This window comes from Ostrinia furnacalis, unplaced genomic scaffold, assembly GCF_004193835.3.
Source record: "Ostrinia furnacalis isolate ACB-3 unplaced genomic scaffold, ASM419383v2 OfSCF0048, whole genome shotgun sequence".
NCBI lineage: Eukaryota > Metazoa > Arthropoda > Insecta > Lepidoptera > Crambidae > Ostrinia > Ostrinia furnacalis.
In genome coordinates this window covers 43,472-63,934 of record NW_021130287.1, presented here as the reverse complement: position 1 = coordinate 63,934, position 20,463 = coordinate 43,472, and the positions used below count along the sequence as shown (strand labels likewise).

At 37.1% G+C, this 20,463-nt stretch overlaps 1 protein-coding gene across 1 annotated transcript in view; it reads left to right on the top strand.

Annotated features, from left to right (window-relative positions):
* Positions 1 to 20,463, top strand: part of LOC114352844 (hemicentin-2) — a 35,480-nt gene that overhangs the window by 11,636 nt on the left and 3,381 nt on the right. The window contains exon 5 of the mRNA XM_028304616.1: positions 18,784 to 18,918. Within this exon, the coding sequence (XP_028160417.1) occupies positions 18,784 to 18,918 (135 nt within the window). The remainder of the gene's footprint in view (positions 1 to 18,783; positions 18,919 to 20,463) is intronic.

Genomic DNA, 20,463 nt, shown 5'->3' with positions numbered 1-20,463 from the left:
GCACACGAGCGTGCGTCACAACATTTTATTTTATTGTTTTATTTTGTTCAGGATGAATTACTACAAAATATAAAGAAATTTGCTATGAAATACATAGATTAAATAATTATTACGACAGCAGACAACTTCTCAGGAAGAAAGCTTCATACCTAATCATCAAATCACAGAGGAACTGACTATTTCACCTTCAACTGCCGAAACTCAATAATGCTCTTAACATTATTATTATGGCGACAGACTTCGATGGTTGTGTTATAGCTAGTCAGGTGGAATTAGAACAAGTCATACCCAATCAATAAGCCGAAAACTTTGCCTCCACTGGGAATCAAACCTGGCGCTCCAGAAACAGTTAGCCACCACTTAACCACCGAGGCGGTTCAAATAAAATATTACAAGTGAAAGTTTTTTTGTAGTAAATTAAGTGTTTTTAATTATTAGTCATGGTTTAATACCAATTAAATATCAACGACTCAATTTTCTAAAAAATCTGTAATAAGAGACTTCATGAATGATTTAAGATACAAAAAGGTTTGCAATTCCTGGCTTAGGGCGTCAACACACCCATATCCATCGTCACGAACAAACGTACCTTAATACCTTGGCCAGTTTTTGCGGAGTTAGTGCACAATAAAAGGGGACTGAGTTGATCAGTTCGACTGGTTCTGAATAAGGGTTAACAGATACGTGATGGAAATGCTGATGGAATTCGCAAAGGCACGTATTTGTCACGGAATATAATTTGTGTAGCCACCTTTAGATTTGTGCCTGTGCAAATATCATAAGTAACGCAAATCTTCGTGAGAAATAAGCATGGATGGGTGTTGGTTACTTGTTCAAGTTCATGCAAAACATTCTTAACAGATTGCGTGTAACTTTACAATTGTTTTTAATATTAATAAATGCGAAAGTAACTCTGTATATTTGTCTATTGCCTTTTCACGCTTAGACCACAGATAAAGGTGAAAGTTCATAGTCTAAGACCCAAAGAAAACATACTATTTTATACACACTTTTGAAAAAAGGAGACGCGCGCTCTTCTTTTTATTACAGACCGATACAGATTAAGGCGGGAAAAGCCAAGGGAAAAAACTAGTAGCCTATAATTAATTAGGTAGACATTTTATCTTTGGGGCGAAGTCACAAGCAAGACTATTGGTGTTAGTAGAAAGGCTCACAGTCGCACTTCCAATGTAAACGTGCGGTAGATCGTTTCCCATTGGATTCTATCTTAAACAGAAGGCACACCAAACTTTACATTTTGGCATCTTATGTCACTTGCCATAGGTGCGATTTTGCAACAAAACTGTACAGTCTGAAGTGGTTACATTATGAATATTGATCAGCGAAGGGTGTTCTTTGCGAATACGATAGGGCTTCCGGCTTCGGTTAAATATTCACGAATAATTTCGCTTGTACCAGGCTGTTACGAGTAAAATTGATTCTAGAGCTGTACCAGTCAAATTACATGCTGTAATTTTATTATCAAACTAGCGACCGCCCGCGACTTCCTTTGGGGTTGAATTTTGCAAGATCTTCGTCTTATTGAGCACCTACGTCACAACCTACGCTCTAAAAGGAACCCATAAGCGAAATTTGAGACTCCTAGCACTTGTAGTCTGAGATTTCGTGATAAGTGATTCAGTCAGTGACCTGTTGCTTTTATATTATTATAGATAAAAAAAATATGTATTTTTTGTACAAAAAGCTTCAAGTCATGTCTTCAGTCGTCATCGTCATTATCATCAAGTCGTTCAGTCTCCACTGCCCAGCTCAATGGAGGATTTGTGCTCTCCCACGCTGGTCAGACGAATTGAACTCCACTATTTTGTAACAGCCAACGCAGCATTGAAACTCAAAACTGTAATCTAAATTACATAATTTCTCATAAATGTAATGTAACGATTACTACTTCATGGAAGTACACTTACATCGATTAAATGCGTATAATACGGTCTTCAGTAAACAACAGTTTAAACCCATAGCTAAATCAATCAAAACATTAAAATCTACGTTTTCAATACAAATCCCATCGTCAATTGCGACAAAACGGGAACGGCAACATCAATAATAAATTAACAGCAATCAATTAGGGGATTACAACACATCACCCGATACTAATACGTCAATCGCAGGCAAATATCGGATGACAAGCCGTCACGTTTAGCTAATGTCACTCAGTACGTAACGTAATACAGGGTGACATTACAAGGTGCGCCAAATTTGAAGGAGTGATTCAGAATCATAAAGAGCAGGAAGGATGCAGGCCGCTACCAACCGGACGATGTGGAAATCACTGGGGTTTTATGGCTGAAATGATAATGATGATGATGACGATGACTCAGAATCACTAACAATCGATTTTACGGCAAATATTTTTTTTCATAATTAATCTGTTATGTCGTCGGTATATCGGAATAGGGAATTTAAAATAAGCAACAACCGCTACGTTTAAGTTCGTGTATTCGACTGACGCAACAGCCGTTGGAAACAATAGTGAAACTACCGCTATTACATAAAAATAAAAATAACAAAGTACCCGCTTAGTAGCTTAATATTATAACATCCCTCCACTTTTATTCAAAAAAACTTCTTGTAGTCTACAACGCACCTAGGCCGTCTCGAACGTGTGGAGACTTCCCTCTGAGGTGTGGTTTGAGGTTCACACTCAGACTCGGGGGGCGTCGCTGGTGTGACATGAACAGTTTGTCCAATTTCATTGCCGCAATCAAACCAGTCCTCTGGATTGCTCTCAGTTTGATCTTCGGGGGAGATATTAATTCCTAAAAATAAGCGTGGTTAATTTACTTCGTTCATAGAAAAATACACACGCACGTCACGATATTTTCGTACGTATACATACATGCGTCGCGAAATTAAACCCTAGGCTTGTACCATCTTTCTTTAACTTAAACAAACGCCAAAATTCTATATCTAACATTATACAAAAGAAAAACGCCGGTTTACTAATAAGGGTACATTAATAGTCTATGATTTTTGAAACGACGATAAAAAATAATTACGATAAAGTCATATTGTCATTTTGTTCTAGAGCTTATAATAAAAACTTAGCAATAGGCCTGTTCATCTCCGCGAGTTTACATCGAAAACAAAACACGCACGATGGCCCACCTACAGGATACTATTCGACAAGGCCTCACATACGAGCGAACATTGACTTACGCACGGAAGAAAATAAAGAAAATGATGTACTAAATGCTGTGCAGTATTTAACTGCCTAAATAATAATAAAAACACAGAATGTATTTTTTTTAAGTTGCCTCAAGACACTGAGAGGTAATAAGTAGTTAATATTATTCATGATAATTTGTATTTCCTCCGGCATTTTCCGCAGTTTGGCACCTCACGTCACATCATTTTACCGAAGTCAGCCCTATAGCTTCGGCGCAGTGCCGATCACTGACGTTTGTCAACAAAATGGTGCTTGACTCTTGAGACAGGCTAAATTACACCATATTGTTATTGACATTGAGCATACATTTTTTTAAATACCTTCGCGAAGTAAAACTTCTGTACGTAGTACTTATTATTATTCTGTGGCAATACCTTGTAATCACCCTGTATAGGTTCTGATATCTTACCCACCCAAGATACATTGTCGCCTCGGATTTCCTCTCGAATTCCGACTCTACCCTCGACTATTTTAAGCTTGTTTTGTCTTGTCCCAAAAACCACCCATTTACCGATTGATTGATACCCTGACAATGCGTCGTGAAGCACCCACAGTGTTAATTATTTACGCCATTGTAATGAGAGGATTTACATTGTATGGAACTTCGATAGTTGAATTTACATCCATCTTGAATGGGTTTGTATTGTCTTGTTACGGTAACTTTGTTTTGTTAAACGGAAACTAATTAATAGTGAGGATGCTTTTACTACTCTAACACTTCGGTACATTTTCGAATCTATGTGTAGTTCGTTCAAAACAATGTTTGAACGTAATTGTGAACATTTTACATTGAAACCAATAAATATGTCACCGTAATATTGTGAATTCCGTCAGATTATAATCTGACGTAGTTAGATTACAATCTAACCTAACCTAACCCACTGTTAGTTTACAATCTCTTGCGTTATATTATAAACTGACGGAGTTCACAATTTCGCGTTGACATACATACCGTAAGTACGTGCGTATTCATCGTCATTTCACCCACAGGACGCGCACTGAAACTGAAAACAGGCCTCCCCCAATGACTTCCACATCGCCCGGTTGGTAGCGGCCTGCATCCAGCGCTTTCATACTGCCTTTATGACATCGTTGGTCCACCTTGTGGATGAACGTCCCACGCTGCGTTATTCGTATTGATTGTTTAAACTCTTCCTATTGGTTATTTTTAAATTTCGTTCATTAGTTATTAAATAACAAATTCACTAACTAACAATAAAATAGAGTCGCATACAATAATAATCTTTCGAAATTAGAATGACAATACAATTACGACTCACTTCTCATAATTCCCGGAAGTAAAATTAAGCAAACATCTCTTGAAAAATGGCGTCTAAAGAAAGAATTTGTCGTAATTCCCACAGGGTCAAATCGGGACTCGAGCAAATCTAGGCCCGTCTCTAGTCATCCATAATATAATCGCTGACTCGACAGCTCTGACCCATATAAAAACCATATGGGAAATCTTAAACCAATCCCACAAAATTCACTGAAGTAAATAAAATCTCAAATGAAGACGCGACGTGCCCGCCGAATTTAATCCCTAATTTTAGGTGTATTAAGACTCAATTTGACTGGATCGTTATTTCGGCTGAATTTCCCTTAGGAGAACTTAAGCCTTACCTTTACATCAACTCCGAATTCTTGTCCTTTCAAGCGAATTTCTGTTTAAGCGTGAAAGAGTTTTTTTAAACGTTGTCACACGTTTTGCGTGGAATGTTGATAATTTGAATGGGTTAAGCTTTATTGTTAAGGTACATTCAGCGTCAAATAGTTTGTGATACCCAAAGTGGTCCAATAAAGTTGTAACAAAGACGTACTGTAAAATTTTTTGGCCACTTGGGTGTCACGAAATATTTGACGCTGACTCTATGTTCACATTGCGCCTCGTAGTTACGTTGGATTCACGCATAGTTTTAAGCTAGATTCATATTTGTCTGACGTATTGTGTTGTGACGCATCAGAACGGAATCAGTTTCATACATTTATGTGACCCGTCAGAACCCATCTCGATACGACACAACACTCTATTTTAAACGCCACCATACTTAAACTGAGTTATGGTACAACTTACTTTAACTATAACAAACGTCAAATATCTGTCAAACTCCATAAAAAAATCACCAGTTATGGTTATAGTTACGGTAAAAATAAGGTTGTACAACTCAGCCTTAATGTATCCGTTCTGATGCGTCATCACTTACCACAACACAACAGAACAGACAGATATAAATCCGCCTTTATGTGTAGGTAATAGTTCCACTCTAAAACTTTTAATACCCCAGATAATGTTACCATTACAAAGGTGTAAGTATAATTTCCGAGATCCTTGCTTGAAGCAAAGTTCCTAGATAAAGCTGTTCAATAGCTGAAAAGAAACTTTGACTCTAAAGAGTCTAGATCTCAGTTTCTCAAACTTATGATCCAGGGTATCCCATATTTTTTTCAGCTAACTAAAGAACCATCTTTGATACCCTCAGGCTGAGTTGCACTAGCTTATCCGGTGTTTTTGTATGGAGTTTGAAACATTTTTGACTCTTGTTCAGAAACAGCAAATCGAACGCACAGCGTTGAGTAGAGCTCTGTGATTGGTTCATGTGTCACCCTGTGCGTCCACGCGCACTGTGAGACCTCATAGTAATGTTTGTGAATACGGGTGTAAGCGAGTTAACACCTTCGCTGCCAGCCTAAAAATGGCACTGTTCCGTTCAGGCCATGGGGGACAATGATGGGCGACACTTTAACTTTCCGTTCGGGCCGCGTCGGACAATGTTGACCGCGAGTCAGACCTATGTTTAAACCTCTGCATTGAGCCGATGGACAGCATTTCTTCAATAATTCTCATATAAGCTGACCCGCGCGGCTCCCAAGATTAGTGTACGTCACTTGGTTCTCAGGTAAAGCTCGGACTTGGAAAAAAAAATGTGGATAACGGTAGCGCAATGAAACATGGTAATTATACAATGCATTTTTGCAAATTTATTAACTTTTTAGCAAGATAATAACGGTTTATTAATTAAAACATATCGTTTACTTATTTTATATAATTTATAATATGCAGGACAATAAAAAAAATCACTTTCATTGTTGAACAACCACTTTGTATGAAAGGTTGGTACAGGTACTAAGTTCTTTGTACAGCTACAAAACTTATGCCATTTAAAACCTTATTAGTGGCATAAATTATTGTACTTATTAGATGCTTACACCTAGCAGGATTGTCGAGAAAAATAGATTTGTTTAATGTATGAAAAAACATTTTTTTCTCTTATCTATACTCTATTCTAGAACTTTTTTTATTATTCATGTAGGTCAAATTATTGGCATGTTAAATCAGCTATGTCATTATAATTATTTTTAATTTTAAGTATATTTTTAAATATTATTTGTAGATATACTGCCAATTCAATATTGTTATGAAAAAAAAAACCGATCGAAAGTGACACTACAGTGATGGATGAAAAATTCAAAATACAGTCAAACAATTTCTAAAAGGTCAAGTCGCAAAAATTGGATTAATAACCCAGTTGTTAGTAGCACCTTCCTGTAAATTTCATAATTATATGGCTGTCCAACGAGGCAAAAATGGGAACTAATAGTTCAGTATTGATAGTAGCGCCTTCCTGACAATGCCATAACTGGGATGGCTCAGTTTTGGACAACTTTTATACGAATTATTGATAAATTCAATTTTTTAAATAAAATGTAAACCTTTTTTAATTAAAACAATTTGAAAAAAATCACTTTTAGCGTTCCTTTTACGGTATCATCGATTTATTTATTATTCTTTTTAATCACCATTTAAGACTTATCCTGCTAGTTTCGTTTCTCATTTTATACCTTATAATATTCCTATTTATGCGTAATATAATATATCAAAAACCTAGCAATGTACAACTCTTTATTTTTTTGGTTGTTCTCCTTTTTTTTTTTGGATGCGAGCGGGGATGGTCGACAACATGACCGCGCGGCCCTACGGAACGGATTTTCGAATTTTCGCTCGCTGGGGCCATGGGGGTCAATGATGTCCGACGCTTAATAATTCGATGTAGAGACTCAAAAACAACTATTTGTTAATAAAATCCTTTATTTATGTTTATAATGTAACGATTTAACAAAAAAAAACAATCGACGAAAATTGAAAAAAATTGAAATTTTTACTTGGCCTGGTAGGAAAGTGCAGTGTCGGACAACATTGACCGCGTTGGCGTTCAATGTGTTAAAATAGTTATTTTTCAACTGTGATTATGTCAAAATCTGTCCCCGAACTCTTTTCAATCGCTGGCAAACCCCTGGGGGTTACGTACCCCAGTTTGAGAATCTCTAGTCTAGGATTAATCTGGAATGGCTCTCACCATTCCACCTCGGAAATAATATCTGGAGAAGTTTCATTTTTAACCCCCTCGCCCACTCCTAATAGGGATATTATAAAATCGACGGTCTAATTGACCGATGACCGGCAACTAACCACTCATTACTAAGGCTGAGTTGCACCACCTAACATTAACCGTAACTATGACGATAACCGGTGTTTTTTGTTTGGAGTTTGACGGACTTTTGACGTTTGTAAAGTTAAAGTAAGATGGTGCAATCCAGCCTTAAGGTTATTTAGACCTTTTTGTGTCATCTTTCATCCGATTCGCACTATTGGGTAGTCCTAAGGTAGGTATTGGGATTTGTGCATTTTCTTGTGATTCGTGTGCTTGATACATTTATAACGTAGCAATACTCTAACGCGACGATGTACCAATAGGTACTCCAAAGTGAAGTTGTGAAAGCAGTAGCAAATAAATTAATATTGCTAGAACTTCCACAATATCACATCCTTGTTCCACTGACGTGTGTGTGTATCCGTAACGATTTATTTTTCATTTGATGTCGCGATGAAAAACGCGCGTTGAAATTGAACTCTGAATCCCGACAGCTTGGCAATCATCCGCCGTCATCAAAAAAAATATTTCCCAGAATGTTTCATTCGGTAAAATCAAAAACGTCCATAAAATCTGCAAGTCTACCGACGACTTATCCAATTTTGTTCAATCATTTTTTATCATGCTCCAATGACACAAGGGTGCCATTTTCATTTTGCCGTTAATTAAAAATTTTCGTGTTGGATTTCATTGGATTATGCTGAGCTTCGGTAAATTCGATTCGTGTGTAAATAAATATTTCGACAGACGGTCTTTGGGTTTTCGATATTGGATATTCGTGCAGGTGATTATCGCGAATTAAAATTAAATTCAGAAGTTATTGCACTTAAATTATCCCAAGGGAAATGCTGCGCTATGCCGCGCATTTACACTAGCACAATTAACTGCGCTTAGGCTGGATTGCACCATCTTCCTTTAGCTTTAACAAACATCAAAAATCTGTAAAATGCCATACAAAAAATGCCGGTTATCGTTACAGTTGCTATCGTTATTGTTTGATGGTCCATAATAATATTCTGGGATGCCGAACGACCTAGACACGGTGATTGGTCTGAGAAGGGTATAAAACGATTCACGATACATCTCAAGTATAAACATCTTTAGAACATCGTATTCAAGGAGATATGGAGTGAACCTGAGCTGTGAATGGCTGAATAAGTGTTAGATATTTCAAAGTAACTTCTAATAAGGTTTATGCTAAAGGTAATGGGGCTTACACTATTACAATTTTAATGGACTTAAATGGGCTCCTGAATCACTTTGCCCTAAAATGCATAGTGAAAAAAAGTACCAAAATTTCCCGGATTTTCGAGCACCGTGGGAGTTCGTTCGTTTTAGCCGAATAACGTCCACTGCTGGACAAAGGCTTCCCCCAAGGATTTCCACAAAGACCGGTCCAGCGCTGCCCGCATCCAAGCACCTCCTGCGACCTTCACCAGATCGTCGGTCCACCTAGTGGGAGGCCTGCCCACACTACGTCTTCCGGCTCGTAATCGCCACTCGAGAACTTTTCTGCCCCAGCGGCCATGAGCTTTTCGAGCTATGCCACCATACCACGATGTCATCATGGAGTAGCACAGAGTTTTCAGGGTTGCAAATTTGGGTGAAAACTTTTCTATAAGAACCTAACAATATATTGAAAATCGTGGATAGGTACATGCGTGCTTGCGATGTTGGATGTATATATTATACAGGGTGGAATTTTGTAATGCCACCTGGAGGGAAAGTACTCTTTTAATACTGTAGATAGAAAATTTTACTGAAAGAAAACATTCCTTAATTTTTAAAAGAAAGAGAACTGCATTCATAGATTTTCGAAAATGTTTCGAAAATTCTCTACAATACCATACAATTTTCTGTAAATAATGAAGATAATTTAAGATTTCATGGTTTTCCTTTCATTTGATTTATAAGTTTGTTGGAAAGATTTAATCCTTATACTTAACCCTAAAGATCGATACAATAAAAATACAGGGTGTAATTTTTTACAGTTTAGTTAGTTCGATTCCCGGGTGTAGGATGCAAATTTTTGAAAATCTTTGAATGCAGTTCTATTTCTTTTCAAAAATAAAGGAATGTTTTCTTTGAGATTTTTTTTCTATCTACAATATTAAGAGTACTTTCCCTCCAGGTGACATTACAAAATTCCAACCTGTATATTCGTAGTTTTGCTCGCATTTCGTTCCGTTACAGAGATTGTCTATATTTCTCACGAAAAACATCAAAAACGTTTTCAGATCCTTTACCTGAATATGAAATGCAATTTACCATTTCGTAGAACGTTGTTATGCCACCGACAGTAAAAGCGACACCCGGGTCATTAAAATTGCGAAATTAACGATTTTTTCTTCAATGTTCTTGTGTTTCTATTATAAAGCAAGAAAGAAAAACAATTCATTTTGGTTCCAACTTAACAACAACAACAGATAATAAAAGTAAGAATGTACAAGTTTGAACCAAAATTGGCCACCGCTCAGCATGGGTCATGCTCTGTAGTAATAAAACCCAGAACATGACGCTGTTATTCTGCGGAAACCATAATTATAATTCAAGTAATTCAGTAGCTGTTTAATGCTTAATGATAGATCGCCCGGAGTCCTGCCAGCAGGACTTAAAGTACTTCCGGTAGGACGCAAAATTAAAAGATCACAGTTCCGTAAGTATACATTGTACAAATATCAAATTTACACGAAAAAATAGAGTGTTTCTCTCTCTTTCACCCAATAGTGCCCAAGATCGAAAAACGCGACTAACCGTTAGTCGGAGCCCGATGGCGCACGAGTATACACGGGGGCAGCGCGTTCGCGCTCGCGCGACACATTTTGACGCGCCGGGCGTGGAGTCGGCAACATTTTGGCGATAATATTATAATGAATGTGAAGTATTCCAGCCTAATCAAACATTTATAATTTATTTCTTGTTTTTGTTTTTAATTTGTAGTGTATTTGTAAGTGATAGGTGTAATTTCTAATACAAAGTGACGTACCAAAGTAATTAATTTAAAGTTCCTTATTATAGTTCCTATTAGTTAAGTTGAAAGAAGATAAACAAGTTTATAATATATTAAGAAAAGTAAAATACTGGTTAAACAAAATGATTCTACGACATGACTTTTTATTTAATAAACACTAACCAAGTGTTTACTACTTCTGGTGAGGATGAGTTCAAATTTGAAGGTCACCGTACTGCTGGAAGGACCAGCAAGCAAACACGTACAAATTGCGTACTGCGGGCAGGACTTGTGATAATCTTCTGGCAGGACGTTTAGAACAAAAGACCAGTCCTTCCAGAAGAGCTTCCAGCAGGACAAAGCACCGGGCGATCTATCATTAATCACTTCATCAAAACAAAGTAGCTTTCCTGTCTATGTATGCTTAGATCTTTAAAACACTCAACGGATTTTGATGCGGTTTTTTTTAATAGATAGTGTAATTCAAGAGGAAGGTTTTTAAGTTGTTCCGTACAAAGCAGGGGCGGGTGGGTCGTTAGTTTATATTAAAGTTAATTTCGGTTTAAAGAATCTTTATTCTCATAAGAACAGGGTAGTTGACTTACATGAGATTATAACAATTTACAACAATGTTTGTCTTGTGACGAACACGCGCAAAGCCCACAAACAAAAAATTATGTAGGTAGGTACATAAACTGTTAACATTATTTCGATTAAGTAAACATCTGTAACTCCGTTGACACAGAAATAATGGCCCTCAAACAAACTATCATTTACTCAGTCAAGACTAGGTAGGTGTGACTAGGTGTAGTGAGTAAGTATCCTCCTACTAAATAACATTGTAAAAGAATACGAGATTTTTTTTTACTGTTCGGGCACTCGTAGTTAACTGTGCGGGAGGGATAGTGTTCGCCCAAGTTGACAAGTTAAAGGCCTATTCAAACCTGAGCGATATTCGCTGCCGCTGTGGGTAGAGGTACATACCGCGCGGGTTTCGCTCAGGTAGGTATTTAGTATCAAGTATCGCAGCTAGAGCGACCTGAGCGATATTCGCTGCCGCTGTGGGTAGACGTACATACCACGCGGGTTTCATATACTATTACATACCGCTTAGGTCTGAACAGTATTATTACCGCATACCCACTGGGTTTTCTCTGCCGCAGACGGTAGCGAATACCGCTTAGGTCTGAATAGGCCTTAACAGTGAGCATTGGAGTTGTGTACCTAGTGTAGAAGACAGTGTACAGTGTATTTATGTTTACCTACTGTAGTATGATATGTTGTATCAATATTGTCGCAATCTACGCACAAAATTTAGGTTTTTCGTTCTTAAGAAATACACAAAAGATAATTTTCGTTATATTCTCCCTACACAACGGTATCATTAGTAATCCAGCCTGCTCATTGTTCTCTAATAAAGGTGACTTTCAATTTCAACCTTTAGACTTGAGTGAAAGGTATTTACTTATACAGATCAAAGGCTCTTTCATAGATCTAATCACTAATCACTTACCATGATGACATTTTATTATCAAAGTCACTCTCAAATAAGTTATCATCAATAGAAAAAGATAGGCAGGTCAATGGCCCACATGAAATTTTGCAAATAAAAGAGAAAAATAATTGGTCAAACCTTTGCCGTTGCGCGACGATGCGCAAGTTTTGTAAGAAATGGCAACAGCTAGTGGTCGATGGCCGCGCGAAAAAAAAAAGACGCCAATTTCCGGCATTGTCCTTTGGCATGCAGGTAGATGTTATGACGTGGGTATCCGCTAAGAAAGAATTTTACGAAACTCCACCCCTCTAAGGGGGTAAAACGAGACCCACGCGTACAAAGTCGCGGGTGGCCGCCAGTATTTATCTATAACTTTAAAATCATAGGTCATCATTTCAAAAATCAGAACCAAAGATAACTACTAAAAATTCGTCGCCGTTCCCTTCAAAAGCAATATGGCTTCTGCCGAAAGAGCAAAGAAATAAACAAATACTTGGCCCCTGAATAAGGCATTGGCTAAAAACTTTCCCCCGGGAACTCTGTGTCTCATATTTTATTTTCATAGTCGCGAGCAAATTTCTGTAGGATAACATTTGTTACAAAGTAAAAATGGGAGAGTAATACTACTCCGTACAAAAACGTCGAGCCCTCGATGACCTGAACAAAATTAAAATACCTATAAATTAATATTATGTAGTTAGTTAAAGTACGGCCAACTAGCAGCGACACAAAAGGTCGATATATTCTGTCTCTTCCCATCTTGTGTATTTGTCGTAATGTCTCGTCAGACGGGTTCACCCATGACATTGGGTTTGTTTACATTTGGTATCGCTTCTAGTTGGCCGTACTTTAGATACCTTAAGGGTTTTCTTTTCTACAGAAATAGCACTGTTTTTAAATTCAAACATCAAACTACAATTATAAACATTTTAACAAAGTATAATACCTTGGTAATAATTAAATTATGCTTCAATGGTTATTCTTGAAAAAAATCGGTCCTAGTATCAATAGACAAATCGACTACTTATCAGCATTACCTTTTACTGTTACTGTCGCTAATCTATCAAGAGTGAAATAGCGAGTTGCAATACTTCTTCTACCTCTGCTAACTTACCTCTATCCCTTATCTTACCTCTCTCGCTTTCTTTCAAATTATAAGAACCTCTTGCACTATCTCCCGGTCCTTGCCATAGAAGTTCGTCCTTTTACAAAATCTTCCATACTACTTGACCTCTCTGCACTGTGGTGGTAGGTAAATGGGGGTAGGCAACAATATGTAATACATGAGGGGCAACAAAACAATCAGTTGCGGACGTGACGAGGTTTTTAGTGGCAGGGATCAAGGCAGAAAAAGTCAAAGGAAAGCTTTTTATTCAATGGCTTTGTGAGCTTCGCGCGAAGACCACTCTGGGTGGTTGGGATATAACTTGGTTTGGAATGAGTGTCGTTTGCTTTCAATCAAAACAGATCTTCGATTGGATAGTAAAGCAATAACCAATTTTGAAGGCAGAACTGCTTTAAGAAAACACTTTTCTAAACCTGAAAACACTTGAAAAACAATATGAGTTTGCGTACCAGTGATTTCATAGGTTTCTTTTTATAAGAGCTGCAACAACAAAATCAAAATATACTAGTTTTTGGTCAATGATAAATTCAAATATAATAAAGTAATTATTCATGTACCTACTAGCTTTTGCCTGCGGCTTCACCCGCGTGAAATTTAGTTTGTCATAGATCGTCATAAATTATAGCCTATATGTTATTCTGGGTTATAAACAATTACTGTAAAGTTTAATCAAAATCCGTTCAGTAGTTTTTGCGTGAAAGAGTAACAAACTTCCATACAAACTTTCGCGTTTATAATATTAGTAGGATTGTTTGATGCTCGTACTCGTATACATTTTATTTTGCTGTTCCCAACAATATGTGAATACAAAATGAAACTGAAATTAATATTTTTCACACGTTATATTTATTCAGTAAAATTAAAATAAATACAACGTGTGAAAATATTAAGTTATTATAAAAAATATTATCATACCTACTTACATAATTCCTGAATATGTATAACTCAGGCATTGCCCCTGTATTCAAAGAAGGAAAGAGAACCATCTAAGTCAAAGTCAAAATTTCTTTATTTGTTTAGACTAATAAATAGTACTTACAAATCGACAAAACTTTACATGTCTCAAAATCTTTTTACCCTAGCGCTTCGAGACCAACATTTGGCATGTGCTGAGAAGAAGCGCCGCAACAAACAAAAATCTACCTATATGTATAAGTATAGTATCTTAAGCTTTTATTACAAATCTTCCTAATAACAAAATTACGTAGAGACACAGGTGTGTAAATATTAGAATTCCACAAACCTCAAGTGCCCACCTGTAACTTGACAATACCCAAATAACTCGGGTGTTAAAAATTCTGGATTCTGGCCCCGAGCCAGTAATGTCGATCGTCCCGACCGTAATGAAATCCCAAAGTTATCGCCGATAGCAGACTGTTTGCCCCAAATGCAAATATTCATGTAAATTCACAAATATTTTACACTCGCCCTAATATTGGAGAGTGCGAATTTCAGGCTCGTATAATGTTTTGGGCAAGCCTGTCCATAGAAGCGGAGCGAGGTGTTGGAGCCACCAAAAGAATATACAGGGTGACTGGAAATTAGTGTCACATAGTGATATCAGTCAGAATAACCCAAGACTACCTCCGTTACTAATTTCCAGTCGCCCTGTATAAAATCTCCGCTCCGCAACACTAGACAGGGATGTTGAGAGCTAGTTTAAAAATTCATACAAAACTGATAAGCAGGGAAACGGAGCGGAAAAGCGAAGCACGGAAAAAACAAATGACTTTCGCTCATGGCCTAGCTCCGTGGATGGAAGAGAAAAGCCGGGTTTCTATCAAAGAGAAGAGCTCTCCTCTTCGCTGTGTATGAATTTATCTATCAGATTTATTTATTTTCACATCACCTCTCCGCTCATATTGGGTTTAGAAATCCGATTGGTTATTCAAACACATCTCTCTCTTCTCCGCTTTAGTGGAAACCACCCTCGCTCCGCTCCGCTACATCTCTCCGCTCCGCTACCTCTCCGCTCCGCTACCTCTCCGCTCCGCTACCTCTCCGCTCCTGTAGACAAGCAGCATTAGGTTGCCTAAATAACCGCGTTATTAGAAGTGCCTTGAAGTCGTTTGTGTGTTTCATTCCACTTAATGACCCACGCAACGAGCAAGACAGAAAGCGAGTTAAAGTTTAATCTTTTAAGAAACTACAATCCGGTAATATGAAAGAAACTGGGTTGTTTGAAAAGTCAAACATGATTTTAACAACGTTTCTTTATTCTGTAATAAATTAAAGTACCTGCTTTGAACATTATTCAAAAGCTAAGAATAAATCACGTTAAAAGATTTGTAAATCTTACTATAGCTATTTTAATAATGTTTAGCTACAAGAAAGTGTTTTTAATATCACTTTGTGCCTTATTTTAAAATTCAGTCTAATTTATAAAATCAATTTATTCATTTAGACGCTGCAATTATTACACACACACAAAAACTGGAAAAAAACATTACCCTGCGTAATTTCTGGCGCACGGTCGGGTAAAATTGCTTACATCTGTGCTACTATTCGTAGCTACGAATGTTACACATGCTACGAGTCCAAATGAATGCTACGAATTCTAATATTTGCTACAGAAATTGCTACGTTACAAAATTAATTAAATTAAAAACAGAAAAGTTTTTTAAATTTTAATTGCTTCATTATTAATTTTTATAATGGCCTGCATTTAGCGCCTTCCTGCAACCTTTAGGAAGTCGTCGGTCCACCTTGTGGGTGGACCTCCTACACTGCGCTTTCCGGTACGTGGCCTCCACTCCAGAACCTTGCTTCCCCATCGGCCGTCAGTTCGACGTAATTATGTGCCCTGTCGATTGCCACTTCAGCTTGCTAATCATTGGGGGAGGCCTATGTTCAGCAGTGGACGTCCTATGGCTGAAAGAATGATGAATTTTCGTATAGTTGTAGGAGAAAATTAATGTTAGTTTTTTTCACTCAGTATAATGCTACGATATTACAAAACTGAACGCAAAAAATCTCGCTGGTATAAATAACTCAACAGCCTGATCGTGTTTTGCCAAACCTTTTTCTTAATCTTTTACAAACAGATCCTGATACCAACAAAAACCCTCCGCGCTCCAAAATGAATCTTTAAATAGGGAACTGCGGTGTAAGCAGATCGAATCGGGATATTTACATAAAGAAAATCATTTCACGTATTGAAAAATCATTTGGGAGTTCCACTATGAGTTGGGGAGGTACGGTGAAATCGTTAGGGCAAATAAAACGAATTCTGGTGCAGATCACTTGATTTTGTAGACTCCTTTTCTTACGAATTACGACACTTAAGATTGGGTTTGGTCTAAATCATTGGTTCCCAAAGTGGGGGGCGCGCCCCCCAAAAAAAAGGGGGAGGTGCAAAGACCTTTAAAGGGGGGCGCGGGCCATTATCTGTACTTAAGTATAAAAACCTGCGACCGCTGAGAGAATACATTCCAGACTGCTCGATACGACCAATAAAAAATAATCTTGACTGGGGGAGGCGCAGAATTTTTTGTATGGTTGAAAGAGGGCGCGTCTCAAATAATTTTGGGAACCAATGGTCTAAATGATGTTCAAGATTGAATCTAGTTTTAAGCTTGACCTAGAATAAAATAGATAGAATCTAATTTTCACTCGTACGAAGTCGCGGGCACAGCTAGTAGTAAATAACGCCCTACTTACAGCGGAGTCTTTTCTGAAAGTAATGGCATCGAAGCCAATCAGATATCCCACCATAGAAATTTTCTGCTTCTGGGAGGTTCTTTCTGTCCGAAAATTGTTTATCGTAAGTGTTGTTTTGCGTAAACATAAAGACCTTGTCTTTGATCCAAATATATCGCTGACTAAAAGAAGAAAAGACATAGTATGTGTTACAGTGGGGTGTAGGTTAGTATTTGCAAAGCATCATTATGATTATATAAGTCCCAAACTTTACAACAAGGTTAATAAAGTACTGAACATTTACCCTCTAACATCACATAAGTGTAAAGCCCTTCTGAGTAAATGGCTGCTTACCCTTGGTTATGATGAGGTGGAAGCCCTGGTTAAGTAATTTCACATACATAAACTCACACTCACATCACACACAACACATCACACATTACACATCAAACACTACACGTCATACACTACACATCATACACTACACATTACTCACACGCTGCTATTTTTGTTCTTAGTTAAATGTATACCAACTTAATGTTATTTGTTAATGTCTTTGTCTGAAACGTCTACTTAGAGGTGGGCGCTAACATCTGCGACACAGTCTTAGACTACTGCAAATGTTAACGCTAAAATGATTGTGTAAAATTGTTTCTGGTTTCAAATAAAGATTTTATTTTATTTTTTTTATTTTTATTTTATTTTTTCATCTTATTAATGTCTGTTCCGTAGCCTTCCAGAAATAACAATACCTACCTTTCTGGATTGTAACCCGTGTAACCGTTTGTAAAGTTTAGTTTAACAATTCAAATTGGTAATGTAACGGGTTGTAATGCTAATAAATGGCGGTCGACGCGTTGACGATGTTAGGGTTTCTAAAAGCCACTTAAGTTGAGGACTAATTATTAATTGATTAATGTTATGATACTAGCACTAAGGCAATTATCACACTGCACCGCCCTCCGCCGCGGTACGCGGGACGACAGATTTAATCATTATATGCAAGTACCTCAGTTTGTCTAGAAAACACGCGGATTCGTTATATGTCGCCACGCGGACCGCGGGAGAGCGCGGTACAGTGTGATAATCGCCTAACGGAATATGAAATTATATTCAATTTACAGGTGTCGTACAATAATGTGGAAGCGATCAGTTTTATTCAAGAAACAGATTATGTACCTACTCCTGATGAATTCTAACCAACTAATGATGTTATCTTGAAACAAATATATACCTACAGTAATTAATAACATTCTGATGTACTAAAGCCTTAACGAGACGATTTGTCTCCACAGAATTAATAAAATATCAATAGGTCTACGTGTAAAACACCGTCTGTTTTTGCTACACTGACCTATTTTGTTTGCTCTTTATTTAGATATAATTTGTCCAAATCCAATTATTTGCTATTAGTGACAATATAATCAGAAATTCGATACGTAACGTAATATGATGTGGCGATGTGATTGATTCATATTTGCACAGCCATCAGAGAGTTCATTATCTGATATTTACTTAATTATCCGATAATTAATACAAATGGATTTGTTTATGTTGCAATCTATTTTCAAAGTATAATTTATTTGGGCTGAGTTGCATCATCTTATTTTAACCTTAACTATGACGAAAACCGGTGCTTTTTGTATGGAGTTTGACAGATTTTTGCGTTTGTCAAATTTAAAGGAAGATCGTGCAAACCAACATTAATGTTTTGTTGGTCAACCCGTGAGACCAGAGCGAAGAGACTGTAGGCTATAATAATATCTTCAATTTGCCGGTTGATAGTGGCCTGTAACCAGCGCCTTCCTGCTACCTTTATGAGGTCGTCGGTCCACGTTGTTCCTTCCGATCATCAGTATTTAGGACTGATCATTGAAAGCGTTTTGCGTTTTATCATAATTTTGCGTTTGTGTTTTGGCAACAGTAATCAGACGGTTAATTCTGTTTTTCTAGGTGTCAACAAGGACAGGGATTGTGTCCCACTACGTGCGACTACAGATAGTGGTGCCGGAGGCGTTTATACTGGGCTCTGGAGAACACCACGTCGACCTGGGAAGTGTCATTCACCTCATTTGTATCGTTGAAAAGGTATGTATAGATTTTGAGGATATTTTTATGGTATTTGTAGTAATTGTCCCCAAGGGTGATTATCGTCCACACATAAATGTATTGGGCAACTAAACTTTAATGGTTGTAAAAATTAACCAATAAAATTTGAAAATAGCACACATGCACCTCATTTAATACACGTAGAACATCAATCAACTTAAGCACCACATTTTATAGTAATTAAATCTTCATAAGTATTTGCTAATAGCTATTTCAGACCACCGTTAATAAGCCACTCCATGCGACTCCATGAGTTTTTAGCAAGCTTTTCAATAAGAGTTCAACACAGTCAGTAATGTACCCAAGCCTATACTTACATCAACCGTTAAATCCGTAACTGTTTTCTTACTACAGGAAAACGTAACCTCCTATAGATTATGCTCATAAAATATTCTACTGGCTAGTAACCTATTTAGCAATTTACGTGCTGGGCTTAAATTTTACATTGCATGTTTTATGAAAAAGTTGGAATAAGCGCACGATAGCTACACGTTGGGCGCCAATTTTTCACTTTTCACCACCTCATTATTTAAAAATAACCTTTTATTTTGAACCTTAAGTTTGCTTGCATTTGGGACTGAAATATTACAGTGTTATGACTGCATATCAAAGTTTATTTATGAAAGCCTATTTCACCCATAATTTCGTAAAATTGTGAAAATTGCCCAATTAAAGAAGTTAAGAGTGTGCTTTTTTATTTTTGGATTTATTTATTTATTTGAAGCAGTTACTTAAATGTATAGTTAGAGTAATATTAATAGGTTAGCTACATGGAAACAATACAGTATTCTGCGTACAAGTTATAAACTGGAAATGAATAACATTTACAACCTACTATACCATAAAAAGGGCTTAAAATATTGTGTGCACATTCTAAAAGCGAGCACATAATAAAATCCAAATAACTATGCAGGGGAGTGCTTACGTATTTTCAACACATGCCATTTTATCTTTAATAGGATTCCGTATGTTATGACATTGCGACATTTTTATGGTTCCAAAGATATAATCGTAAAATTACCCGTTTTATTAACCCGTCCGACGCCGCGGTGGTGTATTACGGTCTACGGCAATCCGGAATTTTGACGGAAAGCTCACTGAATTTATAGATTGCGACTGAATAAAGTATTGAGGGAGGCTTGATTGGGATTGTTTTATAACGACTGTATTTGACTCGATGAATTTGTTTTTGATGCCGTTTGACAGTTCGACGGTGATTATTAATGTTGAAATAATTTGTATTTGATAAAATACTCATATTATACAAAGGTAACACCTTTGTACGTCTCAAGCTAAATGCTATGGTATATTTGTAGTCGTAATAATAGGGGTGAATTTGGAACAATTTTTATCCTGCTAATCTGTCCTTAGCACCAATTACATTTCAAGCATATTCAAAAATGATTTTACTAACTGACGTTCATGAATCCTGAAGGGCAACTGAAAAAAACTTAAGGGCTAAGAGAGAGCAAGCTTTTTATAGCTCTTGTTACCATATCATGGGCCATCAATTTACATAGAAGT